Source organism: Equus przewalskii, chromosome 19 (genome assembly GCF_037783145.1).
Source record: "Equus przewalskii isolate Varuska chromosome 19, EquPr2, whole genome shotgun sequence".
Lineage (NCBI taxonomy): Eukaryota > Metazoa > Chordata > Mammalia > Perissodactyla > Equidae > Equus > Equus przewalskii.
The window spans coordinates 19,307,915-19,329,744 of NC_091849.1; the positions used below are offsets into that span (position 1 = coordinate 19,307,915).

Below are 21,830 nucleotides of genomic sequence, written 5' to 3' on the forward strand. Positions count from 1 at the left end.
TCACTCTCAAAGAGTTTTGCTCTCAGTGGAATTGCAAATCTCTGAATTTCCCCTATGGATTTATCACTTGTAAGAAAATATTTGGAAAGAAGCCAGTGAGAGATGTGGCTAATAGAGAGAATTTAATGAATGCATTTTTTTTAAACAAAAACCACGAGTGTCCTATGGTTAAAAAGAAAAAAAGGTTTTTTCTCTTTCCACATCTTCCTGGCAGTGACCACATTCTGATACTTGCCAGCGAAATATATTTTTAGTTGACTCTTTGGTCACTGCTAATGTCTTATTAGAAAGCTCTAGTTTAAAAAAAAGTCACATTTCTTTAAATAACATGTCAAATGTATTTTTTCTTTCTTTTTTGTTGAGGAAGTTTCACCCTGAGCTGACATCCACTGCCAATCCTCCTCTTCTTTTGCTTGAGGAAGATTAGCCCTGAGCTAACATGGGTGCCAATCCTCCTCTATTCTTTTTTTTTTTTGTATGTGGGACACCTCAACAGCATGGCTGGTGAGTGGAGTATGTCTGTGCCCAGGATTCGAACCTGTGAACCTGGGCCACTAAAGCAGAGCACACAGAAACTTAACCACTCGGCCACAGGGTGGGACACTACATTTGATTTTTTAAATCAGGTGAACAACTTTTATTAATTCTTCAAATATTTATATCTCAGGTACTGTGATATAATGCTTAGAAAATAGTCACTGTCCTTTCTCAGGAATATCACTTCAATAGTTTCGCACTCTCTGTGCTATATCATCAATTTCCCCATCTGTGAGGGATTGTTCTTATTTAGCACATAAACATGCTCTTGTTTCTCTTATCTAAGAAAAAAATTTCCTTCTTTTTGAACCCACTTTCTCCTCTGCTACAGTCCCATATCTCTGCTCCTCTTTGCAGCAAATCTTCAAGGAGTTGTCGAAAGGTGCTGTCTTCCATTATCTTCCCTTCTTCACCCTTGAATCCACTTCATTCAAGTTTTACCTACACTACTCCAACAAAACTGCCCTTCCAAGATGCACAAGCCAATGACTAATTCTCAGTCTTCATCTTACTTGACCTGTCAGCATGATTTGATATGGTTGATCACTCCTTCCTCCGTGATGCATTTTTATCATTTGGCTTCTGAGATAGCACATTCTTCGTTTTCTTCCTACCTCATTGGTTGCTTCTTCCCAGTGTTTTCGGCTGGCTCTTCCTCTTCTCCGTCATCTTAATATTGGAGTGTCAGGCCTCAGTCTTTTGTCCTCTTCATTATTTATATTCATTGCATAGCTGATATCATCTAGTCTTTTTTCTTTGTATATCACCTATATGTTAATGACTCCCAAGTTTATATCTTCAGCCCAAACTTCTAACCTAGACTTCAGAATCATAAATCTAACTGCCAAGTTAACAATCCAGTTGGATGTCTAATAGATATCTCAAGGTTAACAGGTTTAAAGCTGAGCTCCTGAAGCAATGACACTCAACAGCAATGAGCACACTTAGTGTTCATATCTTGGTTTCTAAATACCATTTCCCACTAAAAGGAAGCACAACTCCTTGGAGAATTGGCTGATTCCAGGGATGGGGCAGAGAAAGTGAAAGATGAGCCTGGAGCATCTTGTGGTTCTAGAAAATAATCTGGAAAAAAAAATGCAGACATGTCAAAAGAACACAGAAGCCAACCTGAAGGTCAATTTGGGATAATTTGAGCATCAGAAAAATGCTAGTTATGGATTATAAGCCATAGAATAAAATAAATATCCAGGAGTCCATACTAACATAAATAAAGAATTGAACAGATAAATAAATGATGAGAAGAGGCAGCTCATCTAACAACAAAAGTAGAAGGAATAATGGAAATGGAAAATTATCATTTGGTAAACAGCACAGTAATAATTATTGCCTACAAGAATCATTAAGGGATGCTAAAATTAGTGGGCAAATACATGCTGAGAAACAAGGTACCTCTATAATCTCAAAGTATCTTCCCACAAGACACTTACTAATAACAAAGGGAAAAAGAGTAACTTTACATCGCACAGACCAAGTGTTCAAAGTACACCAATGGTAATAAGACATACCAAGGTCATGTATCTCCTTGATGTGATGTCCTGAGAGGGGCACAGCATCCCTTCTATAGTAGTATTGCCAAAAATTCATAAACTCAATTTAGTAATGAGGGAACATCTGTCTAACTCAAATTGAAGGACATTTTGCAAAATAACTGATCAGCATTCTTCAAAAGTGTCAACATTATGAAAGACAAAGAAAGAATGAGGAACTGTCCTAGATTGGGACATTTAATAGTATCATATCAATGTTAATTTCCTGGTATTCATAGTTATACTTTGGTTATATAAAATGTTATCATCTGGGGAAGCTGGGTGAAGGTTACCCATAAATTAATTGTAATATTTTTGCAACTTAAAAAAATCTGAAATTGTTTCAAAATAAAAAATAATAATACAAGGTAAAAGAATTAAAAATATCCTGAATTCCTGATCTCCCTCTTTAGCAATCTATTCCATCTCCATTGGTGGCAATTTCATTCTTCTTCTATTCCAGGCCAAAAACTTTGAAATCATCCTTTATTTCTCTTTTTTTTCCCCTCATAGCCTAAATCTAATCTACAGGAAATTCTATGGGCTGTGTCCTCAAATATGTCCAGAATCTAACCATTTCTTATTATGTCTACTGCTACCTCCCTAGTCCAGGACCTTGTCGATGCTTGCCTGGATTATTGCAACAGTTTTCTAACTGACCTCCTTGATCCTCTTCTTATAACCCTCTAATGGCTCCCATTTTTTTCAGAGTAAAAGCCACAGTTCTGACTATGGCCCATGAGGCCATACGTGATCTGGTTTTCTTCACTCTCTGACCTCCTTTCTCATTACTCACTCACTCCATTCAACCACTCTCATTTTCCTGCTGTGTGTTGAATATGCCAGGCATGCTCCTTCCTTAGAGCCTTTCCACTGGCTGGTCCTTTTTCCTGGAATGCTCTTCCCTTGCACATTCCTTGGATAATATCCTCATCGTTTTCAAGCCTTTGCTTAAAGGTCTTTTTCGAATGAGCCCACACTGACCACCACCTTTAAAAATTGCAAGCTCTCACTCTTGGTACTCCTTAATGTGCTGCAATTTTTGCCACTTTGATCACCTTTGAACACATAATATAATTTTAATTTATATTTATTGTGCATTGTCTATGTCTACCTACTAGCATATAAACTCTTAAGAGGGGAGAGATCTTGGTCTGTTTTTTTTTTCCTGAGCATTTAGAACAGTCCTTGGTACACTGCACACACTCAATAAATATATATTAGTCTATGATTCAATAAGTTTATTATTTATTGAGTCATACATCACTAAAGGACAGAGAAAACATCATACATCTCTTCCCACAGATATTTATAAGCCATCATGGAGTTAGACAATAGATATAAATTATTTTTTTAAATAAGAGAATATGTCAAAATAAGAATTTTAGCCAAAATTCTTTTGTTTGCAAGCGAGAGAAAACCACTCAATTTAGCTTACAGGATAAAAAGGAGGAATTTACTTCTTTACAAAACTGAACAGCTCAGAAGTAAACCTAGCTCCAGGCATGCTGGGTGTAGGGGGCTCACAGTTGTCTTTGGAACTTATTGATGTCTCCCTTCATCTCTCAACTCTACTTTCCCCTGAAACAGCTTGGGTCTCAGGCAGGTGTTCTTCACGTCGTAGTCCTGGAGGCTCTGGTTGCAGATTCTCCTAGTTGACTGAGAGCCCAGAATTCCCTCTGGCCTGGTGTGGGTTACCTGCTCTGTGGCAAGGGAATGGTGCTCTCATTGCTCTGGCCTGGGCCGCAGGCACAGCCCCCAAACCACTTGCAGTGAGAGTGGGAGAAGGACAAGATAAAATTGGTTGTAGAATTGAGCCAAACCAATTAGTGTAAATTGATACAATAGAATAGCTGATACTACAAGTATAGCACTCTGCCCCCTAGTGGTGAGATTACTTGGAGAACATTGAGCGTTAGTTCAAAGGCGACAGAAGGTTAATATATTTCACATCATGTTTTTATACGACCTTCTTTTTCAGTTCATTTAAGAACATCAGTGTCCTTCCCTTCTATCCTCTACACGGAAGCATTCGCCCGTATGGGGCAAGTTTTATTTTGACATAGTTCTTGTATCCCTTCTTTTTTCTCTCTCTCTACTGTGACCATTTTTCTTCTTGTTTCATATTTAGACTACTGTGATAATACCTAACTTTTTTCCTTACCCTCAATTCTTTATCCTTATGAAAAGCAGCACCTGAAAAATCTTTCTAAAAAACTGCTTTAGTTGTTTGGTGTCCAGCTGGGAAATTTACTCTGACAATTTATCAGATCAAATAAAAATCCTTGAGTCCAGCATTAATTTTCATTTGCCCCCTCATCCTTTTTGCTTAAGAAATTAAGTTAGTTTTCTGTGACATGCAATGGGAAGCAAACATAAATAATTATATTTTCACATAATACGTATTCACCTGCTGAACTTTAAAAACTGAGAATACATTATACTTTTCTTATCTCTTACATAAGAAATAGATTAATCTGTTTTAAATTTCATTCTACTAAACTTATCTAATATTCTACACAGAAAATTTCATATATATGTCTTACCATTTTTCAAGAGTGAATCAAATGCATGATTTGTTTCCCCCCAAAAAAGATTTTGATTGGTACAAATTTATAAGTACACTGGCTAATGGCTCAGATCATAAACTCATTCTAAAACATGTGTTCCTAAATTTTTATAATTTTCGTATTTTATTCTTTCTTTCTTGGTTAGTGGCTGAGATAGTAACAGTTCTCTAATTTCATTATTGCCCACATTTTCTCCCTATTTTTCATTGTGAAGATTAACATAAACAATGGAGTCAATCACTTTAAAGTCTTACAGATTTTATTCCACGTTTCTCTTATCATTCTTTTCTTTTTTTCTCTCCAATGTTTTTTATTTTAAATTTTGCATTTTTAATGAAAGTATACAGTTTTCTTCTTCTGAAATATTCATACAGAGTTGTTAAAAAAAACTGAAGTCAGACTGCCTAAGCTTCAATTTTCTCCTCTGTGAAAAGAGAATAATAAGAGGCTAATAATAGTACTAATCAATAGGATTACTTATGGAGTTATTATGATCAATAAATTTGATAATTCATATAAAGGGCTTAATATGGTTGCTGGTACACATTTATAAGTTCTCAAAAAATGTTAGTTTTCACCATTACTTTATAGATTCACTTGCATTTTCACTGTCTTTCTATACACCAATTGGTTTGTCTATTACCAAACAATCATAAAGCATTTAATATTATATTATGGGCTGACAAAAATAATAAGATGGAGTGACTATTCCTATGAAGTTTACAATCTAATCTGAGAAACAAAGCACAAAGATTTAAAATTTATAAACAAAATGTGGTGTATACACACAATGGAATATTATTCAACCTTAAAAAGGAAGATAATTCTGACATGCTACAACACTGACATGCTCGAAGACATTATTCTAAGTGAAATAAGTCAGTTACAAAAGGACAAATATTGTATAATGCTACTTATTTGAGGTACCTAGAGTAGTCACATTCATACAGACAGAAAGTAGAATGGCGGTTGCTGGGGTTGGGGTTGAGGGGAGAGAGAAAGGGATGTTGTTTAATGGGTACAGAGTTTCAGTTTGGGAAGATGAAAAAGTTCTGGAGACTGTTGATGGTGATGGTTGCACAAAAAATGTTAATGTACTCAATTCTACTGAATTGTACACTTACAAATGGTTAAAATAGTAAATTTTACGTTGTACAATAAAAAATATTTTAAATTTAAATGTTCATATAAGAGAAAATCAGAGTTCAACACTACAATGCAGCAAACTAGTAAATTATCAAATATCTACTTTTATTTATAAAATGTATCCATTTACTTTTTGGATAAATAATACATTTGCATGGTACAAAAATAAAAGGTACAAAATGGTATACAGGGAAAAGTAAATCTTCCTATAGCCTCTCAGTTCCTTTTCTCAGAGACTATCCCATTACCAGTTATTGATATATCCTACCAGAGATAATACATATATATATATATTTGAATAACTATACTTATACACTGTATACACTATGTTGCAACTTTGTTTTTCCACTTAAGAATGTCTTGGATAGCACATCAAAAGCAACCTTATTAGTTTTAAAAAGCTGTATAGGTACCATAGATATAATTAACCAATCCCTATTGAGAAGCCAGAGTGAGTTTCCAGTCTTTTGCTGTTTGAAGCAATGTTTCAAAGAATCTGGCATGTGTCACTTTGTGTAACAGTGAGCATTTCTGTAAGATAAATTCCTAGAGGTAGGGTCACTGGCTTTTCAAATAATTCAGATTAAAAGTGTCCCCCCATCCCATTTTCCCATTCCTCACAGCTATCAACTCAATGCGTGCTTTCACTATTTCTTCATCTGCAGCCTTGTCCTCAAACCCATCCTCCTGAGAGAATAATCTGCTCAGACACTTTCATGCTACCTAATACATGCAGGATTTGATCTAATGTCTTTATTTTAGCAAACAAGGCTCACTTTAATCTGGTAGTGATTACTTGCCCACTTGCCCCCTCCAACCTTCTCTACCATCATCCAATTCAATTGTTTTTTGCTTTTCTAGTGTACAACAGTCTATAGTTTCAGGCCTGCATGCATTTGCTCTCACTGTCTCCCTAGCCTGGAATACCTTCATCCGTTTCCCTTACTTCAGCCTTCTAGGAAGGCTTGACCTCCTCACGTAAGAGGAGAAACCTTCATTGCTGCTCCACAGGTCCTCGAGCATTCATCTTCCATAGTGATTGCTATTCTCTACTAAAACCATATCCTTGAAATAGCCTGAAAGAGTGGTAGAGAGTTGTCTTTTTTCCTTTCCAGCTCCAGCACCCAGCACAGCGCTTGAGGTCACGTGGTGTACACTCAATAAAATTTCCTTAATTGAACTTAACTAAATCTTGGGGGAAGTCATTCATTCATGCAACATTTGTTTATTGAGAGGTCATTAAGTGCAAGTTTATGTGCTAGGCAGTGGGATTACAACCACAAAGAAGATAACGCAGGGTCTACTTTTGGTCTCGTGAAAGAGATGGAGGCAACATACACACATTCTTTTTTTTTTTTTAAGATTTTATTTTTCCTTTTCCCCTCCAAAGTCCCCCGGTACACAGCTGTGTATTTTAGTTGTGGGTCCTTCTAGTTGTGGTATGTGGGACGCTGCCTCAGCGTGTCTTGATGAGCGGTGCCACCTCTGTGGCCAGGATTCGAACTGGTGAAACCCTGGGTCACTGCAGCGGGAACTTAACTATTCTGCCATGGGGCGGGCCCTAAACACACAATTCTAATTCAGCTGGGTAAGGACTGCAGTGGACCCTAAGCCACAGTTTAGATTTCTTTATGGATATGGATGAGCAAAGGGTAGCATTTGAATTAGAAGGAATTAACACTAGGAAAGGCATTTACAAAATAAGGCAATTGCCCCAGGTCACTGTGAATCCCAGAGTCAGGCATAAAGCTCATGATTTCCGACTTCCTGTTCATGGCCTATGGTCTTCACTTTTTAAAGTGGAGATGCTCTTGCCATAAAAAAGGTCAAATACAGTGTCTTGGGTAAAGCAGGATAAAGTGAGATAACACATGTAAGGCAACCAGGTCAGCATCATTATACTCCGTGAAAGTTTTCTTTCTCTGCTAAACTGCTTTACAGTTTAGCCGCTAAACTGCTTTCTAAGCATTAAAAACAAAAAACAAAAAACAAAAAAACTTGGTCCATGTTAAACTGTCTATATTAAGTTTAATCCAACTGTTCTTTATCCTTTTCCATTCTCTCCTCTGATGTGACCTCGTTTCACAAAAGGTAGAGAAAGCTAGTAAAATATAATGAAAAGAGCAGGTTGTTTGGGAATCGGTTAGACTTTGATTCAGCAGAGAGGACGGTTACTGACAGTAGAGTACCTTTGGGCAAGTATTTAAACTCCCAGTTTTCCTCTTTTGCAAAATAAGAATAGTAGTAATAAATATGTCGGGAAATAACGTTTATGTAAAATGCTTAACATGTGCCTGACACATAATAAGAGCTCAGCAGAAGTTAGCTATTAAGCAATTCTAAGAACCCGAGGTGTTGGGAGTGCATTTCATCTCTTGCAACCAAAGGAACTGTAACTATAATCATTACTAAATTAAGTTAAACCTGAACTCGCACTTTCAGCGGTGATGCAATTTGATCTCTCCGGGCCACCGTCGCCGAGCATGCGTAAATAAACGTGGCGGGACGTACGTGTCATGGCGAGCTCCATGTGAAGTCTCTGCAGTTTCCGGAGAGTGGCGTGTGGATTCTCTTACGTCGGACTGGTTTGTTGTTTCTTGACTACTGGGTAAGGGTGGCCGGTGGATCAGTGTGGGGCGGAGTGTGGCCAGAGCTCCTTTTATGGCGAAGCCTTGTTTCCCCAGTTTCAGTCTTTCTCGGGCCGTTTGCTGGTTTGTTTCGCAGTTACAGGGGACTTGCCAGCTGGGATGGGGGAACTGGGAGGCAGGGAGCGCTGCTGGAAGTGAGGACAGGGTCGTTGGCCTTAGGTGCTGCAGAGCTGTACGGAGTCTTAGGGGATTTCGTTCCTTATGGTCAAATCTAACTTTATTCGTTCTCTCACTTTCTGCTTTAGCGAATTTGTGGGACAGGACAGGCTTTCGCAGTTATGTAGCTTTCACAGAGCTGTATCTCAAGTATTTAAACTGAAGTTGGCCAGAAGAGCAGGTGTTTTGCTTTTTCGCTTTTCGTTCTCGTTTACTCATAAAACCTCTCTTTGAATCTCGGGGCTACACGTGTTTTTCGGGTGGAAGTTGATCTGGATACTTCTCTCATTGCCTTATTCCTGTTTTGTAGCTGGTATTACTTGAATCACACAGACGTGTTATAGTGCTGTGTAGTATTTCTTAGTATGGCCAGATGCTGGATCACAATCGTGGCAAATATAGCAGATGTCAACACATCTGTCCTAGTCAGTAACAAGTTGGAAGTAGTATGCAACATCATGAACCTTGCTACGTAAAGCAGTCTTTTATGGAGTCTAATACCTTTTAGGTACTAGTTAAAGAGTCCTTACTGTGGTTTTCTGAACTTGTTGTGAACTTGCTTTTTCAAATCAGTTTTTATTTTCCAGACTCATCTTTCAAGAGGATTTGAGACCAATTGCAGATAATCAAGGTACTCATTTATTTTAAACCTTTTATGTTTGAGCGACATGTTACGAATTAGAACATTCAGAAAGGTAGCCTAATTACTTAGTAATTTTGCCACCATCTCTGAATCGTGCCATATCACTAAGGATATTTTCATTCATTATTCTTAACCTTTGCTCTACATGCAGCCGCACTGACCTTGTCTGCCTTGTTAACATGCTCTCTTCCTTTATCTTCTATGACCCACTGATTTTTCTCCTTCTCTGGTAGCTGCTTCTTGGTCTCCATTATAGGCTGGTTCTCTTCTTTTTTGGCGGTTAAATTTGGAGTTCCTCAAGGCTCAGTCCTTTGCTTCTTTCTCTAACTCTCTGGGAGATCAAATCTACATTTTCCTCAACTTGCTGTTGCTGTCTTTTTGAGTGTAGCCATCCTAGTGAGTGTGAAGTGGTATGTCCTTGTGGTTTTGGGTTGCATTTCCCTGATAGCTAATGATGTTAATATATTTTCATGTGCTTATTGGCTGTTTGTATATCTTCTTCAGAGAAATCTGTTCATACCTTTTGCTCATATTTTACATTGGGTTCTCCTTTTATTGTTGCGTTGTGTTCTTTATTGTGTTCTGATACTAGACTTTTATCAGACATGTGATTTGCAAATATTTTTTCTCATTGTATGAGTTGTGTTTTCACTTTCTTGATTGTGTCCTTTGAAGCCTAAAAATTTTTACTTTTGATGAAGTCTAATCTTTTTTTTCTTTTGTTGCTTGTGCTTTTGGTGTCATAACTAAGAAACCAGTGCTTAATGTAACGTTATGAAGATTTATGCATGTGTTTTCTTCTATGAGTTTTATATTGTTAGCTTTCAAATTTAGGTCTGTTATCCATTTTGAGTTAATGTTTGTATATGATGGGAGGTAGGGCTCCAACTTCTTTCATTGTGTGTGACTATCTGGTTGTTCCAGCACAGTTTATTGAAAAGACTACTCTTTCCCCCATTGAATTTTCTTGGCACCCTTGTTGAAAACCAGCTGACCAGGTGTGTTTTTGACATGCAATGTAGATGATTTTTATGAAAGAATAAATCTAGGACAGTGATTCTCAAACTTTAATGCACATCAAAATCACCTGGAAGCCTTGTTAAAGATTGCTTGGCTTTATTCAGAATGTCTGATTTAGTAGGTCTTGCGTTCCCCAGCGAGGCTTATCATGCTGACCTGGGAACAACACTGTGAAAACTACCGGTGTAAGATTTTAGTTCACAACTGTGGCTACACACATGAGAATTACTGGAAAATTTAAATATATGTTGATACCCAATATATATTTCAGCTGGCCTAGGGCTCAATTATTGCTAATTTTCAAAAGCTCCTCAGGTAAATACAATGAGCACTCTAGATTGAGAACCTCTGCTGCAGGCGAATGGTGGTTCTCAGACAAGGATGTTTAGTGGAATCACCTGGGAAGGTTTTAGGTTCACATCCTTAAGTTCTACTCTTGGAGATTCTCATTCAGAATGGGACCTAGGTATTTGATATTAGAAAAGCTCTCCTAAAAAATCCCCTATGTAAGTAACACTACTGTAGGATGTTGCATTCTATTTTCTTTTCGTCGTTTTCAATACTTCCCTTTTCACTGACTGTTTTTATTCACTTTATCAAACTTGATTTGCTGTACTTTTGAGAAAGAACTGTATATGATCCTAGCGTTCCATTTAACTATTGTCTTGCTTTCCTTTTAGTCTCAAGCTTTCATTGCCTTTTTTTTTTTAAGATTTTATTTTTTTCCTTTTTCTCCCCAAAGCCCCCTGGCACATAGGTGTATATTCTTAGTTGTGGGTCCTTCTAGTTGTAGCATGTGGGACTTGGCCTCAGCGTGGTTTGATGAGCAGTGCCATGTCTGCGCCCAGGATTCGAACCAACAGAATACTGGGCCGCCTGCAGCGGAGCGCACGAACTTAACCACTGGGCCACGGGGCCAGCCCCACTTTCATTGCCTTTTTACTCACTTATTTAAAAATTTCTGAGGGCTAACAATTCCCTCTACCAGTTTGTTGGAAGTAAAAACTTTATTAATAGTAATGAGTGAGATTGTTTAGGTCGTTTCATAGGCAACCAGGTTTAGGAACCTCTGCATTGTATTTGTCTCCTTTGTCTCCCTAGAGTGAACTTCTAGAAATGGAGTTGCGTGGTCAAAGGATATATATGTTTTAAAGTTTGATGTGTTGCCAGACTGCCTCCCCAAAAAGGAGTTTTACCATGCTTTCAGTTAACAATAGGATCTTTGTTGGCCTTTTTTTTTTTCTGAGCAAGATTCGCCCTGAGCTAGCATCTGTTGCCAATTTTCCTCTTTGCTGAGAAAGTTTCTCTGTGAGCTAACATCTGTGCCAATCTTCCTCTATTTCGTATGTCGGTTGCCGCCACAGCATGGCCGCCAGTGAGTGGCGTAGGTCCACAGCTGGGAGCTGAACCCAGGCCCCTGAAGCACAGCGTGCCAAACTTAACCAGTAGGAAATGGGGCCAGCCCCATTTTTTGGTCGGTCTTTCTTATCACTGTGGTAGATGAAAGATAATTCATTATTTAAACACTTGCTATTAGTGTGGTCATGCATTCTTTCCTGTGCTTACTGGATATTTGCATTTTTAAATTGAGTTGCCTGTTTTTCCTTTGCCCATTTTTTTCCGGAATGTATTTATTTCTTAGAGTCGGGTTAGGCTCTTGTATGTTTGTGCTTTGCCAATGAGGCAGAGCCATAGTGGGGAGAACTTGGGGTTGAGAGAAGGCCTAGGTTCTCATTTGAGCTCTATCAATGTACAAATCTTTTAGCTTCTCTGAACTTCAGTTTTGTAAAATGAGAGGCTTAGTGATGTTCCCTACTTCCCTAACTCTGTGATCCTGTATGTCCCCTGCAGCAAACCCCTCTCATCTCTCTTCTTCCATTCTATTTCCCTTCACTGGCTCCATACACAATTGCATATGGGATGTAAGAATTGTGTAATTTAAAAAAATTACAGCTTTGTGTCATTCAATTTATAATGCTTCAGTCGTTCTTTAGTAACTTTGAAAGGCACTACCTGGTCTTAGCCTTTTCACTAATCTTGATTATTTCATATAATAATAGTGATAGAAGAAACTCTAGGGGTTAGATATTTACTTTAACTTCCCATGTACTGTAAATTTCCTCCAATGTTATAGAAAGACTAGCCAAATTCAGCTTAAACAAGCATTTTTTAAATTTATTTATTCATTCATTCATTTATTCAACAAGTATTGTGAGCCTGCTATATGCTAGGCATTGTTACAGGTGTTGTAGGTACACTGGTGAAAAAGAGATAATGCCTTTTCTCCGTATGGAGCTTACACTGTAAAGAGGAAGACAGATGCAGGTGTATATATGATGTCAGGTGGGTAAGTGCTATGAAGAAAAATGAAGCATAAAGCAGGATTAGAGGTTAGTGAGAGAGTGTGGGGATGCTTGGTTAGTGTGTGGTTATTTTGGATATAGTAGTTAGGAAAGGCCTCTCTGAGGAGGTGTCATTTGAGTAGATAAGTGGGCAGCAATCCATACAAATATCTGGGGGATGATATTCCAGGTAGAGGAATAGCAAGTGTGAAGGCCCCTGAGTCGGAAACTAGTTTGGCATACTCAGAGAATGTCTAAAAGGTTAGTACAGTTGGGACAGAGTGGGAGGTGGCGGAGGAAGTAGCTAGGGGCTGTATCTTGTTAGACTGGGTAGTCTACAGTAAAAAATAGTTATTGAGAAGCGGCAATGTGCTAGACATAGTTCTAGGCACCACCTGTGATAAAACACACAGGAACCTTTCCCTTCACCAAGTATATATTCTAGTAGAAAGAGATAGACAATAACAAGATAATGAAAACATCTATGCAGTGGTAAGAAGTGTGGTAGTAAGGAAGCAGGGTGGGGAAGAGGGATAGGAAGTGTGTGTGCATGTGGTGATGTGGAGTTGCTCAGAACTCACTGGTGATGTTTACGCAAAGTCCTGAAGGTCTCGAAGGCATTCCAGGCAAGAATAAGACCCTCAGGTGAGTGCGTAAGGCCTGAGATAAAGCCCCTGAGATGGTGGGTACGAACTGGCAAGGGACCCTCTGTGGCTGAGTGGAGTGAGAGGGGAGATTGGTAGGAAATAGGGTCAGAGAAGTAACAGGAAGCTGATTATATATATGCCATTGCAGATCTTTGTAACAATTTTGGCTTTTTACTCTGAGATGGAATACCTTTGGTGGATTTTGATCCGAAGTTTGAGATGAACTTAGGTTTTTAAAGGGATCCCTGGCTTCTATGCTGGAAACGTCCTTTGGGAATTAAGGATAGAAGCAAGGAGACTAACTATGGCAGTAATCCAGGCAAGAGCTGATGTTGGTTTGGACCAAGAATGTAACAAGTAGGTATGGTCTGAAATAGATTTTAAATATATTTTGAAGCTAGTGCTAAGAGGATTTTGTTGGTTTGGATTTAGCTCCAAGGAGAGAGAGGAGTCAGGGATGATTCCAGCATTTTTGGCTGGAACTGGTAGAAGGTTGGGATTGCCTTTAAATGAGATGAGGAGAGTCGTGGGAGGATCTGGTGTGGTGTTGGTGGTTTTGTGTGGGGTAAGGTGGGGAGAGGATCAAGAGTTCTGGTTTTGACTTTTTAGGTGTGAAATAACTATTAGACGCTTAAGCAGGCATGTTGACTAGTCAGTCTGAAGTTCAGGGGAGGACTGGGACTGGTTATATAAGCATATAGTTGGTATTTCAAGGCCACAGGACTGGGTGAGATCACCTAGCGTATGTCTGTAACTAGAGAAGAGAAGTCGTCCTGTAACAGAGCCATGGGGGCATTCCAACGTTGAGAAGTTGGAGCGATGAGGAGGAACCAGCAAATGAGACTTGGGGAGTGGCTAAAGTGGTAGGAGGATAACTCAGAGAGTGTGGTGTCTTGGAAGCCAGTGAAGAAAATATCTTAAGGAGGGAATGTTGAATATTCTGAAATGCTGCAGATGGGGTCATATAAGATGACTGATAATTGATCATTGTGTATATTGTTGAGAGTCATTGAAATCATGACAGACCATTTTGATGGAGTGGTGGTGGTGAAAGCCTGGTCATGAGAGAATGGGAGGGGGAAGTTAGAGACTGTAAGTATAGACAGCTCTTGCAAGGAGTTTTCCTTTAAAGGAGAAAAATACGATGGAGATAGTAAGTGGAGGAAGTGGGTTCAAGTTAAGGTTTTTGTTTTGTAAATGGGAGAAATAACAGTATGTTTATATGCAGATATTAATGATTCAGTAGAGAGACAGTTAGTGATGGTGCAGGAAGAGGGAGCTTTGCTGGAGTTTTGTGCTTGAGGAGGTCAGAGTAGAAGGATTGTTTTTAGGGTGGATGGACAGTTATTCGTAGTAACAGGTAGGCAGAGTACATGGGCAAAGAACCATTTCTCAGTAAAAGAAGGAAGTCATCCATCTGTGCTGAATGTGGGAGGGGATCTGAGGGTCTGCTTCATTCAAGCCTTCTGTTTTCAGTACCATCTTTAGCCTCATTAAGGGGAGATCTGTGAGAAATTAATTTTCAGAAAATTCTTGACATAAATGAATTTTAAGTTTCTTTACTGCAGTTCTTCACAGTTTGCTCTACTAATGAATACAGGGAATCTGTAAAGAGGCAGGATTTCCTAAATTTGTTTGACCACAGAAAACCGTTTTTTCACTGATAGTTCATATCTCTAGTAAATAGAACCAATTTGAGAATGTCTAACCTAGTTCATTTCTCTTTACCCGGTTTGCTGAGTTGGCCCCAGAGTTCTTGTTCGTCAGAGCAGAAAAGCCACCTCAAACTAATTTAAGCCACGGAGGGAATTTACTGGTTCACATGACTGGGCAGAATAGGGCAGCATCTGGCTTCAGGCATTGATTGGTTGCAGGTGCTCAGATAATGTCAGTATGGCTCTTTATCTCTCCAGCTTTTACTAGGTTTTATTCCTTAGGTAGGCTTCTGCCCTGTGACAGGCGAAATGGCCTCCAGCATCCTCAGGTTGACATTCTCCCAACTTAGCCACTTCAGTGAAAAGAGAAGCCATCTCTTCTGTTAGCTGTGGCATAGAAGTCCTTGTGATGATTCTGATTGGCTGGGATTGTCATGTCCAACCCTGAACCAGTCATTCTGGCCAGGAGGATGGGTTACTCTGGCAGGCTTGGGTCATCTGCCCATTCCTTTGTCTAGGGAAGGAGGCGGCCTGTGATTGACAGTCCCACCGTGACCAGGTGAAATGCATGTTAATTATAATTTAACCAGTCCCTGATTGATTGCCCTTTGGGTTCTTTCTAATCTTTTGCTCTTATTGACAATGTAAAGCTAGCTGAAATTTGAACACAGGTTTGTCTGATTTATAGGGCATAATTTGTCATAGTTGTGAGGAGTAAATTATAGCAAGGGGCCCAAAATGAGCCTGGCTGGAAGCTACTCTGTTAATTGAAAGTAGTTAATAGAAAGATGGGAATCTGGCAAATGAGGAGAGGGAAAATCATCAGAAAGGCTTGAGACCAGTGGAGAGACTTAACATTCCACTGGAGAGTCAGAGATCCTTAACACTAGTTTAGGCGACCCAGAGGAGGAACAGTGGTCATTTGGTATACATACATTAAGTAGGCAGTAGAGTACTGAACAGCATATGGCCTCGTGATTCCATCTTGCATGGAATCCTGGTGCTTCTTTGGGTACCTTCGCTTCTCTGTGTTTCAGATTGCTTTAAAGTGAGGATAATAACACTACTTACCTCATGGTGTTATTGTGAATGGTTAATGAGATGCCCCTGTGAAACACTTGCTTCATGTCTGGACATAGTATTAGACTATTAGTATACTCAAGTACATTTTCTTTCTAGATAGTTTTTAAGTATTTTAACATAATTGTAGATTCACTTACAGTTACAAAAATTATGTGGGGATGCTGTGCACTTTACCCAGTTTCCCCCAATGGTAATATCTTGCAAAGGTGTGATACACTGTCACCACCAGGATATTGACATGGATATGGTCAGGATATAGAACATTTCCATCACCACAAGGATCTCTTATGTTGCCCTTTTATAGTCACTTTCCTCCTACTGCATCCTCTCCTTAATACCTGGCAACCACTATTCTATTCTCCATTTCTGTAATTCTGTTATTTCAATCTCAATTTATGTTGTAGAAATGTAATCATGCAGTATGTAACCTTTTGGGATTGGCTCTATTCACTCAGCATAATTCTCTGGAGATTTATCAGGTCGTTGCATGTATCAGTAGTACATTTCTTTTTATTGCTGAGTAGTGATCCATGGGATGGCTATACCACAATTTGTTGAACCATTCAACTCATTGAAGGGCATCTGGGTTGTTTCCAGGTTTTGGCTATTACAAAGAAAGCGGCTATAGACATTTGTGTTCAGGTTTTTGTGTGAATATAAGTCTTTATTTCTCTTGGATTAACCCTCAGAAGTACTATGGCCAGGTTGCATTGTAGTTGCATGACTATTTTTTTGCACTGTAGTTGCATGATTAGTTTTTTAAGAAAATGCCAAACTGTTTTCCAGAGTGGCTGCACCATTTTATATTCCCATCAGGACTGTACTAATGATCCAGTTTCTCTGCGTCCTCATCAGCATTTGGCATTGTCACTGTTTCTTATTTTAGCCATTCTGTTAGGTGTGTAGCGATACCTCTGTGGCTTTAGTTTGTATTTCTCTGATGGCTAGTAATGTTGACTCCTGTTTCACATGCTTATTTGCCCTCTGTATAACCTCTTAGGTGAAATATCTCTCTGTCTTTTTGTCCATCTTCTAATTGGATTGGTTTTTTTTATTATTGTGTTTTGAGTTCTAGATACTAGTTTTTTATTACACATCTGCTTTGCAAATATTTTCTCCCACTCTGTAGTTTGGTTTTTCTTACTCTCAAAAGAGGGTCTTTTGCAGAGCAAAAGTTTTTAATTTTGATGACGTCTGGATTTATTAATCTTTCTTTTTATGGCCCGTGCTTTGGTGTCAAGTCTGACAAGTCTTCACCTTGCCCTAGGTTCAGAAGATTTTCTCATATCGTTTCTTCTAAAAGTTTAGAGTTTATGTTTTACATTTAAATCTGTAATCCATTTTGAATTAATTTTTGTATAAAGTGTGAGAGTTAGGTTGAAGTTCATTTTTTTGTCTATAAATGTCCACTTGCTTAAGTACTAATTGTTGAAAAGGCTGTCTTTCCTCCATTGAATTGCGTTTGCACTTTTGTGAAAAGTCAAGCAGGCATATTTGTGTGGGTCTGTTTCCGGGTTCTCTGTTTTGTCCTATTGATCTGTGTTTCTGTTCCTCCACCAGTACCTCACAGCCTTGATGACTACAGCTATATAGTAAGTCTTGAAATTGGGCAGACCAATTCCCCCCACTTCATTCATTTTTTCAAAATTGTTTTAGATATATTAATTTCTTAACCTTTCTCCATAATTTTAGAGCAATCTTACCTATGTCTATAGAAAGTCTTCCTGGGATTTTGGTAGGAATTGTTTTTTTTTTTTAAGGATTGGCACCTGGGCTAACAACTGATGCCAATCTTTTTTTTTTTTCTGCTTTATCTCCCCAAACCCCCCTGTACACAGTTGTATATCTTAGTTGCAGGTCGTTCTAGTTGGGGGATGTGGGACGCCGCCTCAACGTAACCTGGCGAGAGGTGCCATGTCCACGCCCAGGATCCGAACCCTTGGCCGCTGCAGCGGAGGGCGCGAACTTAACCACTTGGCCACGGAGCCGGCCCCGTGGGAACTGTTTTAAACTTGTGTATCAGTTTGGTCTTCAGTGACACTGCATGGTGGGGGTGGGGCTTCATTACTGTTTGATTGGTTGACTGGTTTGGAAGTCCAGCGTTCTTACTTGGTCTTCTCTCATTCTACCCTCATGGGGTGTGATGGGGCACCTCCTTACAGCCTTGTAAGGGTGGAAGTCAAGGGTAAAAGTCAAGGCTCCCTACTTGACCTTTGTGGCTTGTCTGGAGGTGGGACTATAGTTTTGTATTTTGTGTTTTTGTGTGTGTGGAGTAGAATGGTAATTGTCTAAAAGTTTTTGTCTTGCTAGGCTGCTCCTTTTCTGGTTCTTTGACAAAATAACAGGCTTTTGGTTTGGCTTTTGTTGTCTGCATCTGTTGGCATTTCTGGGGTTGCTGCCTTCTTCAGCTCCAAGTCTGGAACACAGGAGGCAGAAGAAATGCCAAGGAGCTCACCATTGTGGTGTTCCTTGGGTTCCAAGGTCCCTAGCCAGTCTGCCTTCTCTCTGCCTTTCAAAGTTGTCCTATGTTTGTTTTATATGTGATGTCCAGGGTTTAGTTGTGCTTAGCAGGAGGGGTAGGGAAAAGTGTGTCTAGTCTATCTTCCTGGAAGCTGTGTCCACGTTTTCTTAACTGTAAAAATTTTGAACATTCAGGAAAGTAGAATAGAATAATAACGCTAACATATCTATTTCCTAGATGTAAGACTCATGTTTTCTCTTATGTCTTAATCTATTTTTTATTGTTTTAAAGTAAATTCTAGATAAGACATTTCACCTCCAAATATTCAATATGTGTGTCTAAAATAATAAAATTTTTAAACATAACAGTACTTTTTTTATCAATGCCTTATGTCAAATGATTTATAGTAATATCCTGATATTATCTAATATTCAGTTCATATTCTGATTGTCCTAGTTGTTTCCAAAATGTCTTACAGCTGGTTGGACAAAATCAGATCTAATCAAGAACGTGAATTGTGTTTAGTTGTTATGCTTTAAGTCTCCTTTAATCTTGAGCAGTTCCTCTTCTGTTTTGTCTCCATGATATTGATTTGTTGAAGAAATAGTTCCAGTTAAACTTTGGAATGTCCCACTATCAATAGGGTTTGTCTCATTGTTTCCTTGTATTTCTTTATCTGCTGCATTTTCTGTAAATTTGAAGTTAAATCTAAAGGCTTTATTAGATTCAAATTTGGCAAGAATATTTTATAGGTAATGCTAGGTTAAGCAGATTTTTTGAGGGACTCATAAGCTTGTATCATTTATAACTTTTTATGTGGTAGAGAAGATGCCTTCTGCATCATGTGAGACCCTGCTGGATGACATAGAAGATATTGTGTCACAGGAAGATTCAAAGCCACAGCATCGGCATTTTGCAAGAAAGCAGGTTGTTCCAAAGGTGCGAAAGCGAAATACCCAGAAATATTTGCAAGAGGAAAACAGTCCACCAAGTGATAGGTAAGTATTTTTCTTTGAAATTATATTCAGTTTTGTACCAAGGGAGAAGCTGGCACTTCTCGTGTATGTCATATACAAATTATCTTTTTTAAATTTTGGAACTTTTGGGAGGAAATATGTAGATTTATTTTTTTATTTGAATGTTTTAAATTTAGTAAAGTAATTGGTTAAAAAAGAAAAACATGGGCTGGCCCCCTCGCGGTGGTTAAGTTCGCACACTCCGCTTTGGGGGCCCAGGGTTTCACGGGTTTGGATTCTAGACTCGGACATGGCACTGCTCATCAGGCCATGTTGAGGTGGCGTCCCACATGCCACAACTAGAAGGACCCACAACTATAATATACAACTATGTACTGGGGGGATTTGGGGAGAAAAAGCAGAAAAAAAAAAAAGAAAAAAGATTGGCAACAGTTGTTAGTTCAGGTGCCAATCTTTAAAAAAAAAAAGAAGAGAAAGACCTGTCAAATTGCGTGCTCCTTGAAGACATGGGACCTAGGACAGAATTTTGCTCAAAAATAGACATTCCCCAACCCTAGGATCTCTTTGATATTACCATAGTTGGTATATAATTCTGTGTTACTTCCAAATTAAAATTTTTACTGGAATTTGTGATTTTTGAGACAGTGGTGGTTTGGGTATTTGATTTTTCTTAGCAAATTTACAAATACTTATGCATCAGCTAAAGGCATTGGGCACAAATAAATTATTGTGCTGTTTATACTATTATATTGGGTTTCTAGTTTAGTGAAATTCTAATACAACCTAGCCGGAAAGGATTATGCAGTTGTATAGTTTTAATATACCTGTGTTTGCTTATCTAATAAGTTGTTGAAAGTTTTAATACACTTGATTATTTTGTTTGGATTATTAAGCTTTTAAAATTTGCTTATATTTTAATGATTGAAGTTTATTAAATTTGTCCTGCACATGTCCTTAAGGTAATTTCTGTTTAATTATAAAGTATTAGGGCAATGGAAGTTGAAAGTCCTTTTTTTCCTTCCTGAAATTATTACATTTTTTAGAACTCTATTTTTATATATGGAGTAGTTTAATAATGCGATAGGGTGAAAATTTTTCCTGTTGATTCAGTTATTTCTATCTGTAAGTTATAAAATAAAGATTGTAACTAGCATTTAGGAGCCTGTGATCAGATAGATGTACTTAATTTTTCTTTATTTGCTGTTTCTGCTAAAACTATTTTCTTTGCTGTTGTTATTTGTATGTATCTTTCTAGGTGTCGAACTTAGTGGTGTTTTGTTAGTAGTAATGAATATAAAATAAAGGTCAGAGAAAAAGGAGATACTTTTTATGTAGAGCCTTGACTCCTTAGAATTCTGTGGTTATTTTCATCTGGATATGAGACTTTTGGTGTAACAATAGATTAGGGATTAAGTTGGTGCGTTTGATGAATAGCTGCAAATGGATTGCAGTTGAGTGTGTTTTTGCATAATATGCCCAGAGATCATCTATTTTTATTTTAAAAATCCCTTAATGAGACTTACTTTTTTTTTTCTTTATTGATTGTTTAATAGCACTATTCCAGGCATCCAGAAAATTTGGATACGAACATGGGGTTGTTCTCATAATAATTCAGATGGAGAATATATGGCTGGACAACTAGCTGCTTATGGATATAAAATTACAGGTAACTAGATCTGTAATGTATCATACTGATTAAGTTTTTCAGAGCTAAATTTTTTAGAGATATGTATTCTAGCTTCAGCAGTTAAAGGCTATTTTAGCATAACTTAATGATTTTAAGGCAAAACAAAATGATAGCTATTATACATTGCCTGGGTCACTATGGGTATCATATTTTTAAAAACTTTAAAAAACTTTATTTTGAAATAAGTTTAGACTTACAGAAAAGTATTAAAATTACGGAGAGTTCACATATGCCTTTCACTCAGCTTCCCCCATTATTAACAGCTTAGGTAATTATAATGAATAAACTAGGAAATTAACATTAGCACAACTCTTATCTAAACTACAGATCTTATTTGAATTTTCCTGGATTTCCCATTTATGTCCTTTCCCTCTTCCGGGATCCAATCTAGGGTCTCACCTTACGTTTATTTGTAATGTGTCCTTAATCTCCTCCATTCTGTGAGAGTTCCTCAGTTTTTTCTTGTCTTTTATGCCCTTGGCACTTCTGAAGAAAACCGATTAGTTATTTTGTAGAATGTCCCTCAGCTTGGGTTTGTCTGATGTTTTCTCATGTTTCAAGTAGGGTTATGTATGCATTTTGGGCAAGAAGAGCACAGGAGTGAGACCGTATCTTTCTCAGTGCATCATTCAGGGGGTTCAGGATGTCAGGATGTCTTACCACTAGTGCAGGAACCCATGTCTGCCAGATTTCTTCACAGTAAAGTTACCG

The 21,830-nt window shown here is 38.2% G+C and overlaps 1 protein-coding gene across 12 annotated transcripts in view; it reads left to right on the forward strand.

The window, feature by feature from the left end:
- The first annotated feature begins 8,270 nt into the window (after window positions 1–8,270).
- CDKAL1 (CDK5 regulatory subunit associated protein 1 like 1) overlaps window positions 8,271–21,830 on the forward strand; it is a 610,652-nt gene continuing 597,092 nt past the window's right edge. The window contains exons 1-4 of one of the 12 annotated variants that reach the window (XM_008518334.2): window positions 8,271–8,385; window positions 9,192–9,235; window positions 19,279–19,453; window positions 20,986–21,098. In XM_008518334.2, coding sequence (XP_008516556.1) covers window positions 19,284–19,453; window positions 20,986–21,098 — 283 coding nt within the window. In that variant the 5' untranslated portion in view covers window positions 8,271–8,385; window positions 9,192–9,235; window positions 19,279–19,283. Of the gene's footprint in view, window positions 9,113–9,177; window positions 9,236–19,278; window positions 19,454–20,985; window positions 21,099–21,830 lie in introns of all 12 variants that reach the window. The other 11 variants (XM_008518335.2, XM_070584147.1, XM_070584152.1 and 8 more) reach the window with 11 other exon arrangements.